At 49.5% G+C, this 21,222-nt stretch overlaps 6 protein-coding genes across 6 annotated transcripts; 2 read left to right on the forward strand and 4 right to left on the reverse strand.

Moving 5' to 3' along the window:
* Positions 1-79: 79 nt before the first annotated feature.
* On the reverse strand, positions 80-1,168 carry FIESC28_05498 (uncharacterized protein; the record flags this gene model as incomplete). The annotated part of the gene is made up of 1 exon (XM_031159643.1): positions 80-1,168. The coding sequence occupies one exon, from the start codon at positions 1,166-1,168 to the stop codon at positions 80-82; it is 1,089 nt and encodes a 362-aa protein (XP_031016285.1).
* Positions 1,169-2,154: 986 nt separating this feature from the next.
* FIESC28_05499 (uncharacterized protein) lies at positions 2,155-7,285 on the reverse strand (the record flags this gene model as incomplete). The annotated part of the gene is made up of 5 exons (XM_031159644.1): positions 2,155-2,287; positions 2,338-6,583; positions 6,655-6,736; positions 6,792-6,818; positions 6,878-7,285. 5 exons carry the CDS (start codon positions 7,283-7,285, stop codon positions 2,155-2,157), a joined length of 4,896 nt encoding a protein of 1,631 aa, XP_031016286.1.
* A 2,236-nt stretch (positions 7,286-9,521) lies between these two features.
* FIESC28_05500 (uncharacterized protein) lies at positions 9,522-11,605 on the forward strand (the record flags this gene model as incomplete). The annotated part of the gene is made up of 5 exons (XM_031159645.1): positions 9,522-9,541; positions 9,614-9,638; positions 9,712-10,126; positions 10,186-11,516; positions 11,573-11,605. The coding sequence occupies 5 exons, from the start codon at positions 9,522-9,524 to the stop codon at positions 11,603-11,605; spliced, it is 1,824 nt and encodes a 607-aa protein (XP_031016287.1).
* A 789-nt stretch (positions 11,606-12,394) lies between these two features.
* On the reverse strand, positions 12,395-14,998 carry FIESC28_05501 (uncharacterized protein; the record flags this gene model as incomplete). Its single annotated transcript, XM_031159646.1, has 5 exons — positions 12,395-12,526; positions 12,584-13,375; positions 13,431-13,547; positions 13,600-14,796; positions 14,855-14,998. 5 exons carry the CDS (start codon positions 14,996-14,998, stop codon positions 12,395-12,397), a joined length of 2,382 nt encoding a protein of 793 aa, XP_031016288.1.
* Positions 14,999-15,417: 419 nt separating this feature from the next.
* FIESC28_05502 (uncharacterized protein) lies at positions 15,418-17,339 on the forward strand (the record flags this gene model as incomplete). The annotated part of the gene is made up of 2 exons (XM_031159647.1): positions 15,418-15,670; positions 15,721-17,339. The coding sequence occupies 2 exons, from the start codon at positions 15,418-15,420 to the stop codon at positions 17,337-17,339; spliced, it is 1,872 nt and encodes a 623-aa protein (XP_031016289.1).
* A 191-nt stretch (positions 17,340-17,530) lies between these two features.
* On the reverse strand, positions 17,531-20,480 carry FIESC28_05503 (uncharacterized protein; the record flags this gene model as incomplete). The annotated part of the gene is made up of 5 exons (XM_031159648.1): positions 17,531-18,099; positions 18,157-18,695; positions 18,752-19,473; positions 19,521-20,240; positions 20,298-20,480. The coding sequence occupies 5 exons, from the start codon at positions 20,478-20,480 to the stop codon at positions 17,531-17,533; spliced, it is 2,733 nt and encodes a 910-aa protein (XP_031016290.1).
* Between the last annotated feature and the right edge of the window lie 742 nt (positions 20,481-21,222).

Here is a 21,222-nt window from a genome sequence, read left to right on the forward strand (position 1 = left end):
GGATATAGGTATCACAAACTATTGGTTAATAATGTTAGGTTTTAGCTTTGTAGGCAATCCTCCCTCATCTAGCATATACTCAACGAGATGCATCTTCAGTCAGAAGCTTGCCCATACCCTCTAGCACCGCCTTGTGGATCCCCTCTCTCGCTGCGAGCAGGCCGTTGTTGCACTGCTTCAAGTCCCGTCCAGCTCCAAAATCCATTTCCTTACCATCGAGATCTGTCACTTTACCACCCGCCTCGGTCAGGATCAGCTGGGCGCCAGCATGATCCCAAATCCACATGTGCACATCACTAGACGAAGGCACGCGAAGTTGAAAGTCGCCGCCGCCAACGAGAAGCGCTGCGTAACGAATGTGAGACGAGTATAGCTCGATGTTGGGGAATTTGGCACCGAATGAGTTGGCAAGCTTGGTAATGAGATCGTGGCGTGAGGTTGAGCCGCTGGAGTAGTTGATGATTTGGGCGTCAGCAAGGCTGGACGCTTTGGAGATACTATCCAGAGGCTGGGCAGGCTGGAGGCCGTTGAATTCCATCTTGCGGACCGTTGCGCCCTGTCCACGAACTGCGGTGAGCATGATACCTAAGCCATCTTTATCAACGGTTGACTCTGCAACCTTCCCATCTACTGGCTTCAGGTTTGCACAGCCTAGGACACCGACAACCTCTTGACCATCCTCTACCAAAGCCAGGGACACAGCATACTGCTCGCCTTTGAGAAATGTGGCGGTTCCATCAATAGGATCCATGACCCAGAAGCGCCCCTTTCTACCGCCCTGGCCACGACCTCCAAGGTCAATTACCTCAAGAAGTTCGTCGACATCCTGAGGGCTTGCGAGTAAGGCTTCATCATCTGGGTTCTCCAGATGGGCGTTGGAGGCCAATTCCCACACACGCTGCTTCAAAGCGTCATCTTCTCTCAGGGCGCTGGAGTCTTCTTCGCCAACAAAGGCGTCACCGGGGAAAGCCTTTCGAAGAGCACTGATAAGGACCGCCTGAGCGGCGAAATCGGCAGCAGTGACTGGTGAGTCGTCGGCTTTTGAGATTCCACTGACGCTTGATTGCACCCTCTTTGTAAGGATTGAGGCCCGCAAGACGGCGAGCTCTGCGATTTGACGTTCATGAGCGTAAGAAGTCATCATAAGTTTAGGGATTCTTTGAGCCATGTCAATGAGAATGGTGAGTTAAGTTAAAGTCTGTGGGTAGCACCTACATTTTTATGTTTGGTTATATCTGGTGGTTGTTGAGTGCTTATGACATGATCAGATTATTGAGGTGGATGGTCGAGGCGGTGTTCCTTCGTGCAGATGGCAGATGGATCCACAGCTTGTGGCAATCAGTGGACATCCATTCGAATAGGTACAGGCAAGCCCCAACAGCTTCTTTGAGGGCATCACAAACGCCTAGCCTTGACAGATTCAATGTTTGCCAATGTTCAAAATTCTAGTATACGTCTAGTGTTTGAAGGGAATTCCAGAGTTACCGCATAAGAACAACCATGTTCCCATCCATAGGTAGCTTGACATTCACAATCCTGAAAGAATTACATTAAACGCATAGAAAGCAAGGCCAGGTCACAGTGGATCAAAGGACGTCGTTAATTATTCGTCTGTATAATATAAAGCTTCTATCAGTCCAAGCCTAACCCGCTGCTTGACTATCATTGCTCTTTTTTGCCATCCATGAAGAAAACAATCATCTAACAACCAAGGTCTCTCTTCTCTGAAGTGTTTGTTACATTGGTATCTGCCCCAGGTGTCTTTGACCAACTAACCAGCATCAAGTTGAGTCCTTGGTAACAAGTTCGCTTCAATAAAAGGACGCAACGCTCATCCTCCTCAAATGCATAAAGACATGTCCTCCAGTGTATAATCTTGGCAATAGCCAAGGCGAGACGAGACGACACAACTCCGCCTATGACAAGTCCTATATCATGCAATCCGGGTATGATCTGAACCACTCCACACCAAGCAAAGGGCAACATCGTACTAGCCCTGTTCATTGAGGTATGCACAACCAAACGCCGATCCTATGCGGGGAAATAAAGATGCTAAAGTCGTCATGAAAAAAACAAAAATTCAGGTATATCTGTACGTAACCGGTTGGTGGTGTATTTGTTGTCGAGAATCGCTCGTTGCATTTCTCGGGGTGATTATGCACCGTTGGTCTTGGCCGAGCCAGAATCTTTTTCTCGGGCATGAAGAGTGCGATACATGTTGCTCAGTCGTTTTCCAGTGACGCTCTTGCTTGTATCGTCCACAGGCCAAAGGGCTGCCAAAAAGTCCCTGTAGCCAGGTTAGCGAAGTTCAATTACTTGTAGAGAAATGAAACTTACCAGAAATTACTCTTCAGGCCCTCATCGGCAGCAGTGGCCGCTAGCTTTTCGTCGAGAAAGGTGCCGATAACGACCAACTCCGCCCCAAAAATGCTTGCCCGCTCTTTGCTAGACTTGACCTTGTCCTTGGTTGTAGAAAGAATTTTCTCGAAGTTTTCGCGGACCGGTTTCAGTAGGAACCATATCATGGCATCGTTGTCCTGGGCTCGTTGATCTTTGTTATCGCCAACTCGGCGAAGCTCATCTAGCCGACGAAGAGCTTTAGCTCGGCGCTCGTCCTGTGGGTATGAGTCCTGAGCTCGTTCGCGCTCACGCTCACGATCTTCGCGGTGACGATCATGGCGACGGTCGTCCCTGCGCTCATCTCTGCGCTCATCACGACGGTCATCACGTCGATCATCACGTCGATCATCACGTCGGTCCTCACGTCGGTCTTCACGTCGGTCTTCACGATGACTGTAGCTAAGGCGATGCTTGTCATGCCGTCGGTCGTCGCGACGCTCATCACGACGGTCCTCATCATCACGGTATCGACGCTTCTCCGATCTATCTCTGTCCTCTCCATGTTTACTGGAGCGACGATGCTCCTCGAGACGCCGGTGTTTAGGACTTCGACTATCTTCGTGTGATAGGTGTTTGCGCTTGTAGTCGGGTCGTGGAGTGCCACGCTCGTCAGCATGGCTACGGGATCGGTGAAGATCCCCATGGAGATGTTCTCTGTCACGATCACGATGCTTCTTTCCATTGTGGGGAGCAGGAGATGCCGTGGCACTTCCACGATGACCATTAGCAAGTGACTTTTTGTTGTTCCGATGATGGTTCTCCACCGCTCGTTGTACGCCTCGGTCATTGGAATGCTTCGCTTGCAGGACAGAGAGCAGATACTCTGAGCGACGAACAAGGTGCACTGCACCAGGGGCCTTCATCTTATCATTGCCCTTGCTGCGTTCTTCCTTCTTCTCAACGCGATGTTCTTCAAGGAAGAGCTTGTCAGCCATATCCAAGTCAGGATCATCGCGAATCTGTGGCCAGGCACCAAAACCGTGTCTGTCAATGCCGACCAGAAGCATAGCATCTTCTTTGGCGCCCCAAGCACATGAATAGTTGGCGGCCTTTGTCGCGTCAGGCAGGCGAAAAGAGTGCCAGTCACTGTGGCTATGGATAGCCTGTCGAAGAAGCTGAAGCTGTTTGGGACGCTCGATAGCCGTTTCAGCGTTCACTTTCTTCAAGTCTGCAAAGTCAATCAGAACTGCCTTGCGATCCTTCTTTGTAAGAGTTTTTCCAAGCCTCTTCTCCTCTTCCATCATCTGAGCGTAGTTCTCGTCAACGGCTTCTTTGGCTGCCTTGATAAACTCATCGAGGACAGACTTGACATAGTCTTGATCTCTCTCCTTGAGTTTGGCGTCTTTGATAATTTCATTGCCACGATCATCCATAGAACCATATCGGAAGTAGGCCTTGATAAGACTGCGTTGCTCCTTGTCGGTCAAAGGACGCTTGGGGTCGGCAAGCAAGGTTCGTTTATCGTCTTCCTCCTTGTCTCGCTGTTCCTTTTGGCGCTTCTTGAGACGATCGGCACGGTCATTCTCGTTGTGGCGATTCTTGATCGTTGCCCTTCGCGGTGCGCTTTCAGCAGCAACCTTAGCAACGTAGGCTTCATGCTGTTTCTTTTCTTCTTCAAGCTTGATCTCGGCAAGCTTGTCAGCGGGAATAATCTGATCCCAATCAAGGTTGATGTCATCAACCTTGACGTCGGTGATCTGCATGAAGTTGTCCCAGTCAATGCCACCGGTACTAAGATTGATCTTGTCGTCCACCTTGGTCTTGGTGATTTCAGCGTTCTCGAGAATGGAGTCGATGTCAAGCTGTTCAAGACGTTCTTGGTTGCCACTCTGCTCAAACATTTTGGACGAGCGCATTTTAAGAACCATTTGAATATCTTCCGAGGACGAGGGGCCCTCGACTCTTAAGCCCTTCTTGTTCAATTCCTCTTTGAATGCCGCTTTGCCGTCGTCAGTAACACCAGCCTGGATAGTTAAATACTCAAGGAGAAGCTTGTTGCGAGCTCGCTCTAGAACTTCTTCCTCGACAGTCTCCTTGGATACCAGACGATAGATGTTGACAGGCCGCTTCTGGCCTATACGATGCGCACGAGCCATTGCCTGCAAATCCGCTTGGGGGTTCCAATCAGAATCAAAAATGATGACAGTATCTGCTGTCATCAAATTGATTCCAAGACCACCTGCTCGAGTGGAGAGAAGGAAGCAGAAATCTTCGCTATCCTCGGCGTTGAAATGATTGATAGCCATGCGTCGGGGGCCCGCTGCAATGGTACCATCCAATCTTTGAAACTTATAGCCTCGCAAGGAGCAGTAATCTCCAAGAATGTCGAGCATTTTGACCATCTGGCTGAAGATCAGAACTCGATGGCCATCCTTGTTCAACTTTGACAGAAGCTGGTCAAGCAACATCATCTTTCCACTACTCGCAATCAAGCCCTTGATCTGGTCTTCTCGACGCACACTGCCAGCCAATACCTTCTCCTCGGCACCTGGAAACATATACGGATGGTTACTGATCTTTTTCAACTCCATCATGATGTTGAGAAGAGAGTTTTTGTGGCCATTCGTAGCATCACAAAGGGCTGTGTAGTTACGGGTTAAAATGTTCTTGTAGTAGTCCAGCTGTACGTCTGAAAGCTCAACACGAATGATCTTCTCTGTCTTTGGTGGCAGGTCTGATTCGACAGTCTCTTTGGTTCTCCGGAGGATATATGGTGCAATGGCCTTGTGCAGCTGCTGGAGCTTTTCCTGTGCATCATTGGCTGACAAAGAATCGAGATCTTCGTCGATGTCAACCTTGCCAGGATTCAGGAAGTCGAGTAAAGCAGATAGCTCGGCCAGATTGTTTTGAATAGGTGTGCCTGTAATCAGGATTTTGCAAGGGATGCCGAAGCTCACCAGCCGGTTGTATAGTTGCGACTCGCGGTTCTTGAGTCGATGCGCCTCATCAACAGCAAGGGTTTGCCATTTAATGGACTGTAAGAATTGCCAGTCTTGGAGGATAAACTCATACGACGTGACTAAGATGTTGAATTTGGGCTTTTTGGGGTTTCCATCCACAAGTAGCTCATGCTCGCGAATGATGTTTCGAGCATCCTCAGGTCCCAGGTAGACAACGTAGTTGAGATCCGGGGACCAATGGTTAAAGGTATCGCACCAAGCGGGAATAACACTGAGAGGCGCAACCACGAGGGACGGTCCTTCTTGATGACGAGCATTGCGAAGCCAGCTCAGAAATGATACGGTCTGGACTGTTTTTCCAAGACCCATCTCATCTGCGAGAATGACGTTGTTGCCTTTCGTCCAGTTGAGGCAGAGGAAGTTAAGACCCCTCAGCTGAAAGTTGCGAAGCTCGCCGCCTTTGATGAAGTCCGGCTGTTCTTCGAGTTTTACCATACGTGATCGCGTATCAGGGTTCGTCTCCTTGCGATCTGATTGCCAGGAGCGTGATGCTCGATCAAGATACTGGTCAATTTGATCTTGGAACGCGTCGCTAATATCTGACGCGACCTCCCATGTGCACTCTTCGTAGGTGAGACCTTTCCATTTGACAAGGTACTCGGTCTCATCTTCACCATCTCGTACAGCCACAACACGTTCGACCTTTGTGTAGTCTTCGTATGCCTCCTCGTCTCGCTCGCGGTCTAGGAAGAACTGCTCTTTGGTCTCGGGAGGGATATCGGTGCCAAAGCGGATAGCTAGTTCGTAGTCGACAAACTTCTTAAAGTAATTTTCGACTTTGCGAAATCCGCGGTAGCCACGAATGTCGTCGAATGTCTCCCATGTATCATGCAAGTGTGATTTGCCTTGCCACTTAATGAAGTACTCAAAGTCATTCTTTGTCGAGTTGTAAGACAGTTCCAATCCATCTTTCAGACGATGTCGGACAACCTTTTCTATGTATGGAGAGTCATCCACATAATCGACGGTGTAGGAGGCGAGAGCGAGTTCATCATCATCTTCTTCGTCATCATCCACATCGCTTTCTTCATAAGCACCTTGTTGTACCTGTGCAGCTCGACGACTTGACCAGCGCTTTTCAGCGAGAGCAAGAGCTGGCTGTGCCTCGCGTTGCATTCGAGCCTTTTTCTGGAGGCTCTTTGCACGGGCACCGCCATAGTTGTCTGAGTCGGAGTCGGAGTCGGCCGTCGAGGCTCGTAACGTTGGTGTGCCAATCTTGGAGGCTGCAGCGGACAGGTTAGACAATAGCAGGGGAGTTGACCTCGACCAAAGCGAGGTTGGTTTGACAACTTACAAGGACGCGAGGTCTCGACACGTCGTCGTTTGACTGTACGGCGGTTGACAGGTGGTTCTGAGTCCGAGTCATCGGATTCGACCTATAGGGATTGGGTTAATGATGCACCCTAGTGTCATTACTTGACGATGACCTACAATTTTTCGTTGTTCTCGGGGTCGCGTCTACACTATGGTCAGCAAGCAGGAAGACATAAGTTGAGTGAAAAATTTTCATGACGCACACTTCTTCTCAATCCATACAGTTCTGGATTGGCTTTGATGTAATCTTCTTCTTCGACAGGAGCTTTGCGCTTAGAGGTTCGATTTGAGTCGGTAGAGCTGGCGTGGTCTTCTCCCACGTCTTCGTTCTGGGATATGATGCTTTCCTCCATATCGAAGTCGCCGTCGTCAGATGCATTGTCCTCACTTGACTGCTCGCTCGCCGACATGTGTGTGTCATCTTGGACCATATTTGAGTCGTGGTTCGCATTGTCTGAGGAAGCTGGTGATGGTTGATCGAACATATGGTTGGGAGCATCGTGAGAATCGCTATCGGTTAGGTGGTCTCCGGTATCGAAAGACATGCTGATTTCATCGCCAGGAGATAAGTGTCCGTTGGAAGGACCCCCCAAAGTAGGGGTGGACATCATGTTGGTGATGAAGCAGACTACCTACTGAAGACGCGACAATATTAGCTGATGGCCTGGTCTGACGTGTGCGGTTGAGGCATTATTGGAATGACGCGATTCTGGCGACCCAGGAGCGACGCCAGAAAGGTCAAGATGTAGGAAGAACAGTAGAGATTGGTCACTTGTCGCATGCCGTGTAAGTTCTCGATGGAAAGGCTGATGGAAAACCTTCCAGTCGCGATTGAAAGAACAAGGCAGCTCGGAGACACTGCTACGGGTCGCAGAAGCATCTAGCTGACCTTGAAGCATCGAATCCATCAACTTGCATCGCGATATGCCATATATAAGGCTCTCAAGAAGGCAATATCGCGATGAGCATGGTCAAGGCCGAGGCGGGATCGACGATAGGCGACAGGCCAGCAAGCCAGAACCGCGGTAGAGACCGAAAGGAGCAGGAAGAGCAGGGTAAACTTACAAGTCATTAAAGTATAGTCTACAGATGGCAGGCAACATGTAGATAATATCGTGAGCCTGTTGGGATACGTTTGGGGCTGTCGGGGGCCCGGTGACGTGGGTAGGGACGGGAGAATCAATTTGGTGGAGAGGCAGGAACCTGAAGATTTGGATTGATTGCACGGGGTAGAGCAGTGAGAGGTGGAGTGTAGTCACGTGATGATAGATAGCACTAACATTCAGAGGCCGGCGTACTGGACAAAAGTCTTCTACAGTACGTTACTCTGAATGCAGGAATAAAAGGCTCGGTTCTCCCCTGTGATGAACTGCATGTATTTTATTCAAGCTACTATGAGTTTCGACTTGCTATTTGAGGTTGGAGTTCTGCATGCTCTCAACCTTAGTCCAGACACCTACAGGTATGCCTGGCATATTTTTGTATCAGCCAATGAACGTGGAGTATCAAGAATGTTACCCTAAATGCGAATAGACTTTCTTTCCTTCCATTGTCGTTGTCGTTGGCTGTATAAATTCTTCAGTCTTCGTGACTATTTCTTGGGTGCACCAGGGATTCAATCGTTGCACGACTATTTGTCAATGATTTGGTACTTCTCTATATTTGATTCAGTATATTTGTTCCCCGATTGTTCAAGCTGCTAAACATCCTGCTAGGTGCGTACTAACCTACCTAAGGTATGCTTGCTGCCAGTACAAAGAAGCGCGTTTTGCGGGGCTACCCGCGTGTGAAAGCTAGGTACTAAAAATCCAGTTACCATCCCGTCTGTTTGAACAATGCGTTTGGAAACTCTGCTGTGTACATCAATTGTGAGACAGACTTGTAGGTATTTTATTTGAGTTGCCATTCGACAATCACGTGATGAAACGCAATAATACTGTAAAAGTCAATTAATATTTAGACGATCTGCATAACCTTGGGCTTATATTCCCAGCCCAGATCTAAACTTGATACTGTATTGTACCACAATGGGTGGTAGAGCTAATGGATGAGCCTCCAAATTCCACCCGACCCTTCAGTGCCTTTTTTTTTATATGGATGCGACCTACCTTGTGTCAATATGTCCCTGTATATCGACCAAGGGTACAGAAGATTAAAAACACCCTTTATCCAAGACACCAAGCCACTGTGACCCATGACTTGATCAACGATAAACCCTCACAGCAATCGTTATGACTCCTCCACATGGGCTGTGTAGCCGTTGAATCGACAGATCAGCTTTACTTGATAAGTTAGTACTAATGGACCATCCTCCACTGATAGCAGTAGTGAGTGGGCACCTAAAGTTGAACGATAGCAACCACAGGTTCTGGTCAACAATGTATGGATATCTTGTCAGCCTGAACTCGTAGGGTGACGAACAGTGTAGATGTTCGTAGGCTCTAAGGTAACGAACGCATCAGTAACGTCATGCAAAAGACCCAACGGGCACGTACATAACAGGCACCTATAGTGCCTCCAAGTTCAGCGATCCACAGCCCCGCCAAACCTACTAATGACAGGGCCTGAAAATTGGATTACCATCCACACAATCCAAACAACCTGGGCCGTCTAACCTTGGAACTTCTTTTTACCTTGGTTTCTTCCCCTCGTTTTCTTCTCACCGTGTTTCGTTCCTCTCCTCAAAAAGAGCTTCGACGAGAGCGCGCGTGTTATCGTATCTTGCGCGCGTGAGATACTCGGTCGTCGACTTTTGTTCTAGGTCCTTTGCCTTTGTCATTCTTCCCACACAAATTTACCCCCACCAAAAATCGTCACTGAAGCAGCGCTTGCCGTACAATCGCGAAAATGTCCGACAAACTCACGCGGTATGTCTATGCGATCCGAGGAAACAATAGAGAGACAGATAAGAGAAACATATACTAACGGTTTCTCACTAGTATTGCCATCGTCAACAGCGACAAGGTGTGTGATCGTCACCATCAGCATCAAGTTGTGCCCCGCCGTCTGCCAAACATTTTCTAACCCCTCCTTTTAGTGTCGTCCGCGAAAATGTCGTCAAGAGTGCAAGAAGTCGTGCCCCGTCGTCCGTAGCGGAAAGCTCTGTATCGAGGTCCAGCCCGATTCCAAGTTGGCCTTCATCTCCGAGCAGCTCTGTATCGGTTGTGGTATCTGCCCTAAGCGCTGCCCCTTCGATGCGATCAATATCATCAACTTGCCCACCAACCTTGAGAGCCAGGTCACCCACCGATATGGCCCCAACAGCTTCAAGCTGCACCGTCTTCCTATGCCCCGACCCGGTCAGGTGCTTGGACTTGTCGGTACCAACGGTATCGGAAAGAGTACTGCCCTCAAGATTCTGAGTGGAAAGCTCAAGCCCAACCTGGGCCGACACGATAACCCTCCTGATTGGGAGGATGTTATCAAGCACTTCCGTGGTTCCGAACTTCAGAGTACGTATTGCCCGACGCGAGATTGAAGACAGGGTGCACGCATGCTAAGTGTCAAACAGACTATTTCACCAAGCTTCTGGAGGACGACCTCAAGGCCGTGGTCAAGCCTCAGTATGTGGACCAGATCCCCAGGGCTGTTAAAGGCCCCAACAAGAGTGTCCGATTCCTCATCGAGAGCCGAGCCTCGCTCGGTAACATGGAAGAGATGGCCAATGTCCTCGAGCTGAACCACATCATGGACCGTGATGTTAACCTCCTCTCTGGTGGTGAACTCCAGCGTTTTGCTATCGGAACTGTTGCTGTCCAGAAAGCCGATGTTTACATGTTCGACGAGCCTTCCTCGTATCTCGATGTCAAGCAGCGTCTGAGTGCTGCTTTGGTCATCCGATCTCTCCTCCGCGATAACGACTACATCATCGTTGTCGAGCACGATCTGTCAGTCCTCGATTACCTTTCCGACTACATTTGTGTTCTCTACGGCAAGCCTGCTGTTTATGGTGTTGTCACACTTCCCTACTCCGTCCGTGAGGGTATCAACATTTTCCTTGACGGACACATCCCTACCGAGAACTTGCGATTCCGTGATGAGTCCTTGACTTTCAGAATTGCCGAGACCACTGACGATTTCGCGATCGACAAGTCCCGTGCTTTCACGTACCCCAAGATGGAGAAGACTTTGGGCGGCTTCAAGCTCAACATTGAAGCCGGTGACTTCACCGATTCCGAAATCATCGTCATGATGGGTGAGAATGGTACTGGAAAGACCACTTTCTGTCGACTTTTGGCTGGAGCTCTCAAGCCTGACAGCAAGAAGAGTGTACCTGAAATGCGAATCAGCATGAAGCCTCAGACCATTACCCCCAAGTTCGATGGCACTGTTCGCCAGTTGTTCTTCAAGAAGATCAAGCAGTCTTTCTTGTCTCCTCAGTTCCAGACAGACGTTGTTAAGCCCCTCAAGCTTGATGACTTCATTGACCAGGAAGTCAAGAACCTGTCCGGTGGTGAATTGCAACGTGTTGCTATCGTCCTTGCTCTCGGTATCCCCGCTGATATCTACCTGATCGACGAGCCTTCTGCCTACCTCGATTCTGAGCAGCGTATCATCGCTTCGCGAGTCATCAAGCGATTCATCATGCACTCCAAGAAGACTGCATTCATTGTCGAGCACGATTTCATCATGGCCACCTATCTCGCCGACCGAGTCATTGTCTTCGACGGACAGCCCGGTATCGATGCTCACGCCAACAAGCCTGAGTCCCTGCTTACTGGCTGCAACACCTTCTTGAAGAACCTTAACGTCACTTTCCGTCGTGACCCTACCAACTACCGCCCCCGTATCAACAAGAACGGCTCTCAGCTTGATCAAGAACAGAAGATGAGCGGCAACTACGTAAGTCTATTTGCTGATTTATATTTATGTGACCACCAACTAATATGTTTTTATAGTTCTTCCTCGAGGAGAACCCCGACCAGAGCTAAAGGCGTCTACAACAAGACTCTCCCTCCTCTTGATGGCGCATCTTGCGGCGTTTGTGGCGTTCAAAATGAAAATCGGCGAAATCAGTGGGCCTTGGGAATAGATGATGACCGCAGCGCCGGCGAGGATGACGATCCAGACGAATAACGACGGTGACGGCAGAGTATCCCCTGTTGTCTGGTCCTACGAAGCCATTGCGTTGCTTGTCTGGTTATGTTTAGGTTATTCCAGTTCACTCTGATGTTTTTTAGGGTCTGACTCTAGATCATCGCAGAACGAACATGGATGGCTTCATAGATTGAGGGACAACGGATCTAGCAGGATCTCCGCCGTCTAACGTTTCCTACCTCGCGGGAAACAATTTTCATGATGATCACGACTGTCAGTTAGTTTAGAATAGTTCATGACAAACTGGATCGCTCAGAAAATGCGTCTTAATATTAAAGTTTGCTGCTTTATTTCTACCTAAATTATCTGTGCGCCCTCTAGGACGAACCCCAGCAATACCGTCCCTCGTACAATTCGCGAATACCAGACCTAGCCTACCTAGAATGAGAAAGGGAAAATCACACATACTGGCCAAAAAACTGCATATGTAGCAGGGCGGTCGCCATCTGTTTCCACCGCTGCGGCACTGGGCGGTCATGGCGACCGATAGCCGCAAGCCTATACTCCCGAGTCATCTCGTCGGACAGACGTTGCCAGGGGTTGACAATGCCGGTACGTACTGAGAAAGGGTGCAGCTGCTTGTTCAGTCAAGGCTAGAAAGAGTGCAATCAACTGAAGATACTCTAATCCTCCTCAATCTCACCCTCCTCGCTTCCCGAATGAACATCCTTAGTTGCAGGAGGTGGGGTTTTCTTACGAGGACGTTCTTCAGCACGAGGTGGCGTTCGCTCTCGAGATCGCTCTCTCTTAACCCTCTATATCATTTCGTTAGTCGCGTTGAAATATCAGAACCTTTGGGCAATTTTCCGTACCTTGGCATCGCGTGAATCACGGGGAGCATTTTCGTCTTCGTCATCGGGTCGACGGCGTCGGGAACCGGAGGGTCGCTCGTCTCCATAGTTGAGTTCCTCGTGTGATCCGCGATCAATGCGGCGGCGATAGGACCTCTCCCGCTCATCTTCCCGGTCCCTTCGTTCGCGTTCATAGTAGCTGTCGTCATCACGACGCGATCGGGAGGGTCGATCGTAGTCTCGGTCGCGTTCCCTATCACGATCACGCTCGCGCTCGCGCTCCCGGTCACGATCTCGTTCTCGCTCACGGCGAGGCGGAGACGAAAGCCGACTCCGGTCTGACCCCAAAAGCCCTTCGGCCATTGTGGACTTTCGGTGGTTTCGCTCTCGCTCGGCGATAGCCTTGCGTCGGTCCGCTTCGTAGGCATCTGGCTCCGGACTGCGACTTCGTCGAGAACCACGTCCACCACTACGATGAGATCGCTCACCTCTGGATCGGTCGCGCTCACGGCGATGCAAGTCTCTTTCGCTAGACATACGATCACGTCGTCTGTAGCTTCGGTCCGCTTCATCGTCCTTCTCTCGCAGACGGCGGATGTGCTTGTCGAACGCATTTCGTCGAGCATCTTCAGATGCGATGGCCTGGAACTCATCTGATTTCAAGAGTCGAGGTCGTACCTTGTCATACGTATCACTGAGGGCAATAGGAGGCTCCATACGCTTCATATACGCGCGCAAATCATCGACGGCCCTTCGTTGTTGACGTTCAGACTGTCGATCGTCGTCTCGCCTGGACGAGCGTTTCTCGCGAAGCTGGCAGTATAGTTAGCATAGAGACCGGTTGGAAAAAACAGTCATGGCAACTTACTCGGTCAAAAACAAGTTTGAGAATATCCGGTTCAATGTTAGCAGTCCGTCGGTCATCCTTCATGATGGAGAGAAACTCTTCAAAATTGCTAGTAGGTGTGAGATCAAACCGCTTGTCCTGTCTAATCGTTAGTATTGAATGTATGTAAATGGTTGTGGGTCAATCTCACTTCGAGAACATCAAGAACATCGTTTCTAGGTCCACGCAGACCACGTTCCTCCTCCTCAATAACGTCCCAGAACATTTCTTGAGGGGTCGAACCACTCTGGCCGACGGCGTCGGTGTAGCGGGCATCGTTCTCGATCAAGGGAACGATCTGGCTCCATTTTGTTCCAGCATTGATTTTACCGTTGCGGCGAAGTTCGCTGAGAAGTGATTTGAAAGCATCGCGTGCCTTCCGCTCCTTACGAAACTTCTTGTTCTTCTCCTCTTGCTTCGTGTCGTTGAACCTGCGCTCCAGAGCCTTCATGTGGTTTTGGAAAGCAGTCAAGATGTCAAACTTGGTAAGAGCCTGGTACTTTTCGTCATTTTGGAAAGGCGGGGTAGATGAAATGATACCTTGAGCATCAGCCCATCGAGTGTAAGGCTCTAGGTTGAGCTTGGGAAGCAGGTCAATAAGTCCATCCATGGCGTTCTTCCTGAGAGTTGTCTGCTGCTCAGCGTGTGCCTTCTTCAGGCCGATGATATACTCTGCGAAAAGCTGACGGCGCTCCTCCTCGTTGTTAGTAGAGCGGAAGATGGTTTCGCCTTCTATGATGGGACGCGCAGTCTTCCAGCGGGTATAATGAGTGATCTCGGGATGCCTTTTGAGCATAGTCTCAAAGTCAGCACGGAGTTTGGCCAGCCTCTCTTTAGCTCGCTCCTTATCCTGGATCACCACGTCCTGGCAATACTTATCGAAAGCGGCCTTGCGGTCCTTGGGATCCTTGATGGCACGGAACTGAGGATCCCGCGCAGTGGCTCTAATTGTCTGTTCCCAAGTCCAGTCCGGTTGAACTCCACTTCGTCGAAGGAGCTTAGCAAAGGCGGCTTCGGCCTCTTCGGCGGTCGCGTATTCAGGATCGTTTGTGGCGGGTACAAAAGCCTGGACTTTGGGATCGTTTCCGTATGTGATTTGACGAGATTCAGGATATGTGTCACGCTGATCACGATGCTGATCGTAGGGTGTCTGGGAGTAACCTCCGCCGCTAGCAGGAGGCGTGAAAGGAGTCGCAGCAGCCGGAGTGGCAGGCTTGCTTGTTGCGCCGAGGGCTGTTTTGTAAACATCAGGCATCTCCCAGGAGCTCTGTTTTGTCTCAGTGTTATACCAATATTTCCGTCCTCCCTCTGCAGTGTACTCCTTCCATGGCTGGTTCGCGAGAGCGCGCTGCTTTATGTCAATAACTCATTTCCAGCAATACATTCTTAGAAAGATCAGTACTAACCTCGGCCGGACTCATCATATCCTCTGGCTTCGTCCATTGCGTCACCTTCGTCGTCGCATTGTAGTAATAGGCTCGTCCATCAGGTGTATGGTGCTCCTGCCAAACCGGAGCCGGCTGGCCATAAGGAGAACCGAAGCCGTTCATCGTAGAAAAGTCTTGCGATACAAATGTCCGAGATGCGCGACACAGTCCTACAGCTGAAGCCCCGTATCAAGAACTCAGGTGCGGGTAGAAGGCTGATGATAACTTGAAGAAAGTATCAATTAAAACTGAAGCGACGCGGAGGTTCAGTCGATTTCGGCGCCACCAGCTTTTTGACGCACGGACCAGTTGGCTTTCGCGACAGCATGTTTCCAATGGTGTCGTGATGACTAAGGCATCTTATTGGCAACTGGCTTTACGTCGCTAAGGGGCATGAGTTGCATTCCGACTTACACGGGTAATGTAATCAACAAATAAAAAAGTGGCAAGGCGTTCGAAAACCCATGATTTGAGTATCTGAGCACTTCCCAGTCGCGTGTCCCGAAAGAAAAACATCCTCAATATTAAGGTAGTCTGCTACTATGTCGGACTCTGGAACGACTCCAGACAGGGAGTCCCTCCCTTCAGAGTCCAATGAGCATGAGCCCGAATCTCTCACTCAGCTCAAGAGGAGTCTCTTTATTAAGGACCCTACAACCGAATTCGCAGAGCAGTCTCACTTATCTTATCTTATACCAGAAGATACAAATCTGGACTTGGAATCAGCTTTTAAGAATGTTGAGCCTGGAAAGTCTATACTTGAGTCAATCAAGCGCCGAGACGCATTGTTCTTTGGTGAGTCCCTCTCCATCTCGCGCACTTTGTCAGTTATTAACACGTATCAGATGAGACAGTAACTGTCCTTTTACTCCTAAAAAGTCCCTGGAAAGATGAATCAACCCTTCGCACTCATATCAGCCGGCTGGTAATATCTGTTGAGGCCCAGATCGTCAACCAGAAAGCCCATGGCAAGGAGAATTCCAGTACAGAGACCATCTTCTCGGGCACAGTCCCAGATATTGATGATCCATTCATAATCGTCGACGGAGAAGGAGAAGAAAAGGATGATAGCGACGAAGAAAGCGGAGATGATAACGATGACCAGAATGTCTTTGCTGTTTGGAAGTTGCCTGTCTTTCTTAGTCGACCGCGAACACGGATTTCTACGCCGGGTATCATTTTTACTGCATCTGCAAGCTTGAAGCCTGAAATATCAACGGATATCATAGGGAAAGGAAGCGGTTATCTTCAGAGTGGAGTGCCTTCGGGGTTTAACCTTCTTGAGTCTTTTGGTAGCGATGCTGCACTCGGTGGAGTCAAGCCTCGATTGTCAGCGCTTCGAGTATCAAGAGTCACTCCTGTGACGCGTTCACAGGACGTAACAAAGCACATAAGAGCTCTGCATCAAGTTGAGCACAGTATCTTTCCTGTCATCCACACAAGAATTCGCTTCTCACGGCCGACTACGGCCCCAACGAGTTCGGCTGTTATTGCGCTACTCGAAGTCGACTTCACCTCTCATTTTGAGTGTGGGATCTCACTAGACAAGATCGATCTATCTATTCTTGACGCCACTGTCGAGAATCTTAACGACGATGCAGGCATGCAACTTCCCCTTACCTGTGTGTCTCACGACCATATAACATTTCTCTACCGCATCGCTCCTCGCCAGCATGACGTTACTGTCAAAAACCCCATGCGAGAACTCGATATAACAATATCCGCCACTGCCCAAGTTATACCTGGCCGCTGCACGCCTAGCATGGCCATGTCATGGACAACTCAACTTGACTTTACCCTCCCAGTTAATCCCGGCTATGGCTCAGCAACTGCAGGAACTGGTATCGTCCGCTCCCATCGTCCTTCTCAGCTCTCTATTACTGGACAAGCGGCTTACCCTCTAATATCGCCATCCATCATGCGCCCAGATGCTCTTCCTGCCCTTGAGGCTGCAACATCCAACACCGAGGCCACTGTCACAGAACTTGGCATCACCATGACATTCACTGGCCCCTCTGAGCCTGTCCATCCAGGGCAAATCTTTTCCTGGACTGTCTATATCGTCAATCGTGCTACAGACAAAAACCCTGTGCCTCCACGCAAACTGGCTCTTGTAGCAATCCCGAAGAGACGACGAGGCGAAGTCCGCATGACACGACCGCCCTCGGCGAGTGGTCGAAAACATGGAGAAAAAGATGTCGCCGATGCAGTCACGGATGAAAATGTCCTTCATGCATTGCAGAAGAACTCCTCTGTCGAGTCTACAGATGTTGTGTGCCTGAGCGCTGATACCCGTGTTGGGCCTCTTCCACCAGGAGCTTGCCATGTAGTTGAACTTCAGTTCTTGGCGCTACAACAAGGCGTTGTAGGCTTGGAGGCGATGCGTGTCGTAGACCTGGGATCACAAGAACATGTCGACATTAGAGATTTACCTACTATGTTGGTAGAAGGGGCAGCGGCTTGAGATGATGCGAAATGAGCCCAATGTTTTCATATTCAGCTGTCGTATTATTTATTTGTACCATGTCGTAACTAGAATACCGTCGTTGATACAGTCTTGTAATATTCTCAACGCCTTCTTAGAATGCTATAACTCCTCATGCTTGTAATGCATTTCCCTTGTAAAACACCGCTGTAAATGCTCCGATAAGCAAATCATAACAGTTCATCTATATCGTCGCCATCCCAACCCAACTTTTGATAGATTGATACCGGCTTAGAAGGCGCGGGCTCAACTATCATGTTTTCCAGGTCTTCTACGCTCTTTGTCTTGATAGCCTTCACTGGTGTGGCCAAGATCTCGTTGCGACATGACTCAAAACTAACCTTTCTTTTTCGATCTGTGATACCGACAGGATTGAACAGATCCGCAGCAGTCACCGTCCTTCGCTTTAGGGATGGTGAAGAAGGTGGAAATGGCAAAACGTCTGGATCATTCGCCGGGCGCCGGATAAAACTTGACGCAGCCTTTGTTGGCGTGCTGCCGATCCTCTCGAAATCAGGAGTTCGACTCTCACGAGAATCATTTCGTTGACCTCCTGTGCGAAGACCCGTAGATGGTACCATTGACGGAAGGCTCGAGGGAGGAATGACGTCCTCAGTGCTCATCAATGGCGTGTCCATTATGTCGGGCTTTGAAGCAAATACATCCTTGAATCGTGCGTTTGCTGGTGTCGCCTTGACGATCGGCGCACCCATGGAAGCCCTGCCCAATCTTCTCACTTCTAATAGGAGGTTAGTAAAAGAAAAAGAAGCTCGCAAACTTGCGCTTGGGTACCTACTCTTTGCTGAAGAGCTCACAGTTGCACGGCGTTCCGCTGCTTCAGCTAGCGCTTTGCCAACCACCTCGCGATTTGGCTTTCTCAGGGAAGAAATGGCATCCTTCAACTGTGCATCGACTTGAGCCTTCTTGCTATACTTGACATCTTGCAAATTAGATACGCTACTACTTCGTGACAACGGACCACTCTTCCTATTCATCAAGTCGGGCTCATTGCCAAGTACTGACTTAGCCAAGGCAGAATCACTTGCTTCCCGCTTGATACCTGGCAAGGAAGTCGTAGTTGCGGATCGCATCAGCGCAATCATATTGCTAGGGCCCCTGGAAACACTTCGCCGGGATTGTTGATCTGTTGAAAGAGCTCTCTGCAACGTCCTTGTGGGCTGTCCCGATACGGAGCGTTTTGCCACCGCACCTGGCTTTGGAGACCGTTTGCTGGATGATCGTCTTAGAGCTGCTGGCCTTGAAGACTTCAGAATGATGGGACCCCCTAGCTTGCGATTGATTGAGTCACAAAGTTCCGGTAGCCTTTGAGAGAAACTGTCCAAATTAATTAGTCATGGTACAACTGGTGATGATGACTGCTCGGCACTTACAATGGTACAATGATGTCCACACAAAAGTCCTTGAGAGGTTCTGAGGATGACTTCTGTTGGGACTGGCCATCGAGGGCTTGCGAGATCTGTGAGTCTTCCAACAGTAGCTGTTCATCAGATGCAGTGGATTGCCAGATGGTCAAACGATCAGCGTGGACATCCAGGAGCACCGGGAGATTGTGTTTGCTTCGTTTTTTGATAGAGAGAGGCGCCACGTCACCTTGAGACTCAGTAGCACCAGGCAAAAGAGGAAGCTGGCTGTCCTCGGCATCATCTGCGGGCTTTAGAGGAGTCAAAGCAAGGATCTCCAGTATAACGATCATCTGTAGCTGAGTTTCTCTTGTGCGAAGCATGGAAGCCAGAGACTTCATTTGCGGGACAGGCACGTTCGTTTCATCTTCCTTAAGTTCGGGCTTGTTGGCAGCCCACCACTTTCTGATACGAGCTTCTTCGTGCGGATAGAGACCGTCCTTGCCAACTTTCATTCTCTTGGCCCGTCGTTTTCTTTTTCGACTCTCGTCAGAGCTGTCTACAATTGTCTTCATCTGAGAAATGAGTGCGGGAACAGTTTCACGATACTTCTTGTCGATCTGCACAGTGGTCAGGACAAGACTTTTGAGAAATTCGATAAGATCGTCCAGGTCGAGATCAGATTCGAGATTAAGCTGAAATGCTGAACGAGCGCGCGAAAGCGGCCCTTTGGCAAAGTATGCGAGAGATCCCTGTGTTGTTTAGCAACTGCAGACAAGGCAAAATTATTGATGCTCACCATTGATTTGTATAACACATCGAAGTACTGCGTTCTTAGTGTATCAAATATGTCTTCCTTGGTCTGCTGCTGATGCACTTCGATGTCAACAGCAGTTGGGGTTGTCCAAGGCAAGGGCTGCACTGCATGTTCGCTAAGCCTCCTTGGCTTGGCCGATTGCAATGTCGGAGATGGTAGCTTTGAGTCTGTAGGCGTGGCAGCTTCGCCTGTCTCTTGTTTTACGGATTCGGCCAACGTCGAAACGGACTGCGATCTTGGTCGTTTTCGAACCAGAGACTGTATAGCTTCTATAGCGGCGCGCTTGCTCTTCTCTTCTTTGTGTATGTGAGGCGTGGTGATGGCGGATGGGCCGTTGGGGTTTTGACGTTCGCTTTTGACAACTCGATGTAGTCGCTCTCGGCAGACGGCAGATGAATGGCTTGCTAGAAGATCAAGGTCTACCCATGGTCCTAGCCTACATATAGCATAAAGACCACTTTCTTGCTTCTCGAGGACATAAACGGCGCGACTTGCTTCTTTCCGGGCAATAAGGACGACAGGGACGGAGCCCATACGGCTCTCCAAGTCGAGAATCTTGATATGGGATTCAAACAGGCGAAGCGAGGCGAGGTCGACACTCGTAGCGTGAAAATCGATACAGGAGAGTGGGAGGCGTTCGCGAGGGAGGACCATCAATGGATAGAGAATACGAGGCTGGACATGAAGCTTTGGCGGGTGCGGCTGGAGAATCACAGATAAGTTGGGGTACACAAAAGATGTTAATTGACAATAACCAACCTTGACAGCAATTGAAGGCTTCAAGAGGTGCTCCATAGTAGCCGAGTCGGCTCTCTTCCTCTGGTGTCTTTCGGGTGAACGCAGCTCATCTTTGTGATTTGTGCTCCCCTCCGAGCTGGGTGTTAAAATCCTCGACCGCGCTGGACGCGACGCGTCGCTACCAGCAATGGCGGTAGAGGACATAGGAACGGTAGAATTATCATACGACGGGAGCCATTTGGTGATATTAAAGGACGAGTAATAAAAAAAGAGACTGAGGTATAGCTGTAAGGTTGCAAAAAAGGTGTTGTTATTATGGAATGGTGCTCGAACTGTTAAAGTGGTTTTACGTGACTGGTAACGGGCTGGCGCGTGCGCGGTAGCAGTTAGCAGTTAGCAGTAGTTTCCCCATTATGACCACTGACGTATTCGGTAGGACCGCTCGCGACGGCTCGAATGCACCTGCGCCGCGTTTTCAATTACAGTTGGCTTCCCTTGCAAGGGCAATTGAGACAATAAATGCTAACTACGTATTTGAATCGGGAGATGGCTAATCCTAACAAGCGCGACATTCTCTACCATGGAATTTTGTCTGATATCATATTTACTTGTATTGTTGAACGAGACGCTCAAAGATCCATTTGATGTTGGATTCAACGTTAACAAAGTTAGTGCATAGAGCTCTACTGCACCGCTGTCATGCACTATTTCTTCTTCAACTGCAAGCTGGGCAGGGTAAATCTTTCTTCAGTGGATGTTGTAACCAATCGCGACCTCTTCCAGTGAAGTCAAATCTCAATGATGGAAGTCAGGTGTACTTTGGTCTTCTCTCTGAACTACAAGCCCAATGTCATAAATCCTTCCTCAATATTGTAATCAATAGCAACCTCTTCCAGGGAAGTCAAATCTCAACAAGTCAGGCGTATATGTTGCATTAGTCACTCAC

This window comes from Fusarium coffeatum (assembly GCF_003316985.1).
Source record: "Fusarium coffeatum strain FIESC_28 chromosome Unknown BRIP53273_contig_118, whole genome shotgun sequence".
Classification (NCBI taxonomy): domain Eukaryota; kingdom Fungi; phylum Ascomycota; class Sordariomycetes; order Hypocreales; family Nectriaceae; genus Fusarium; species Fusarium coffeatum.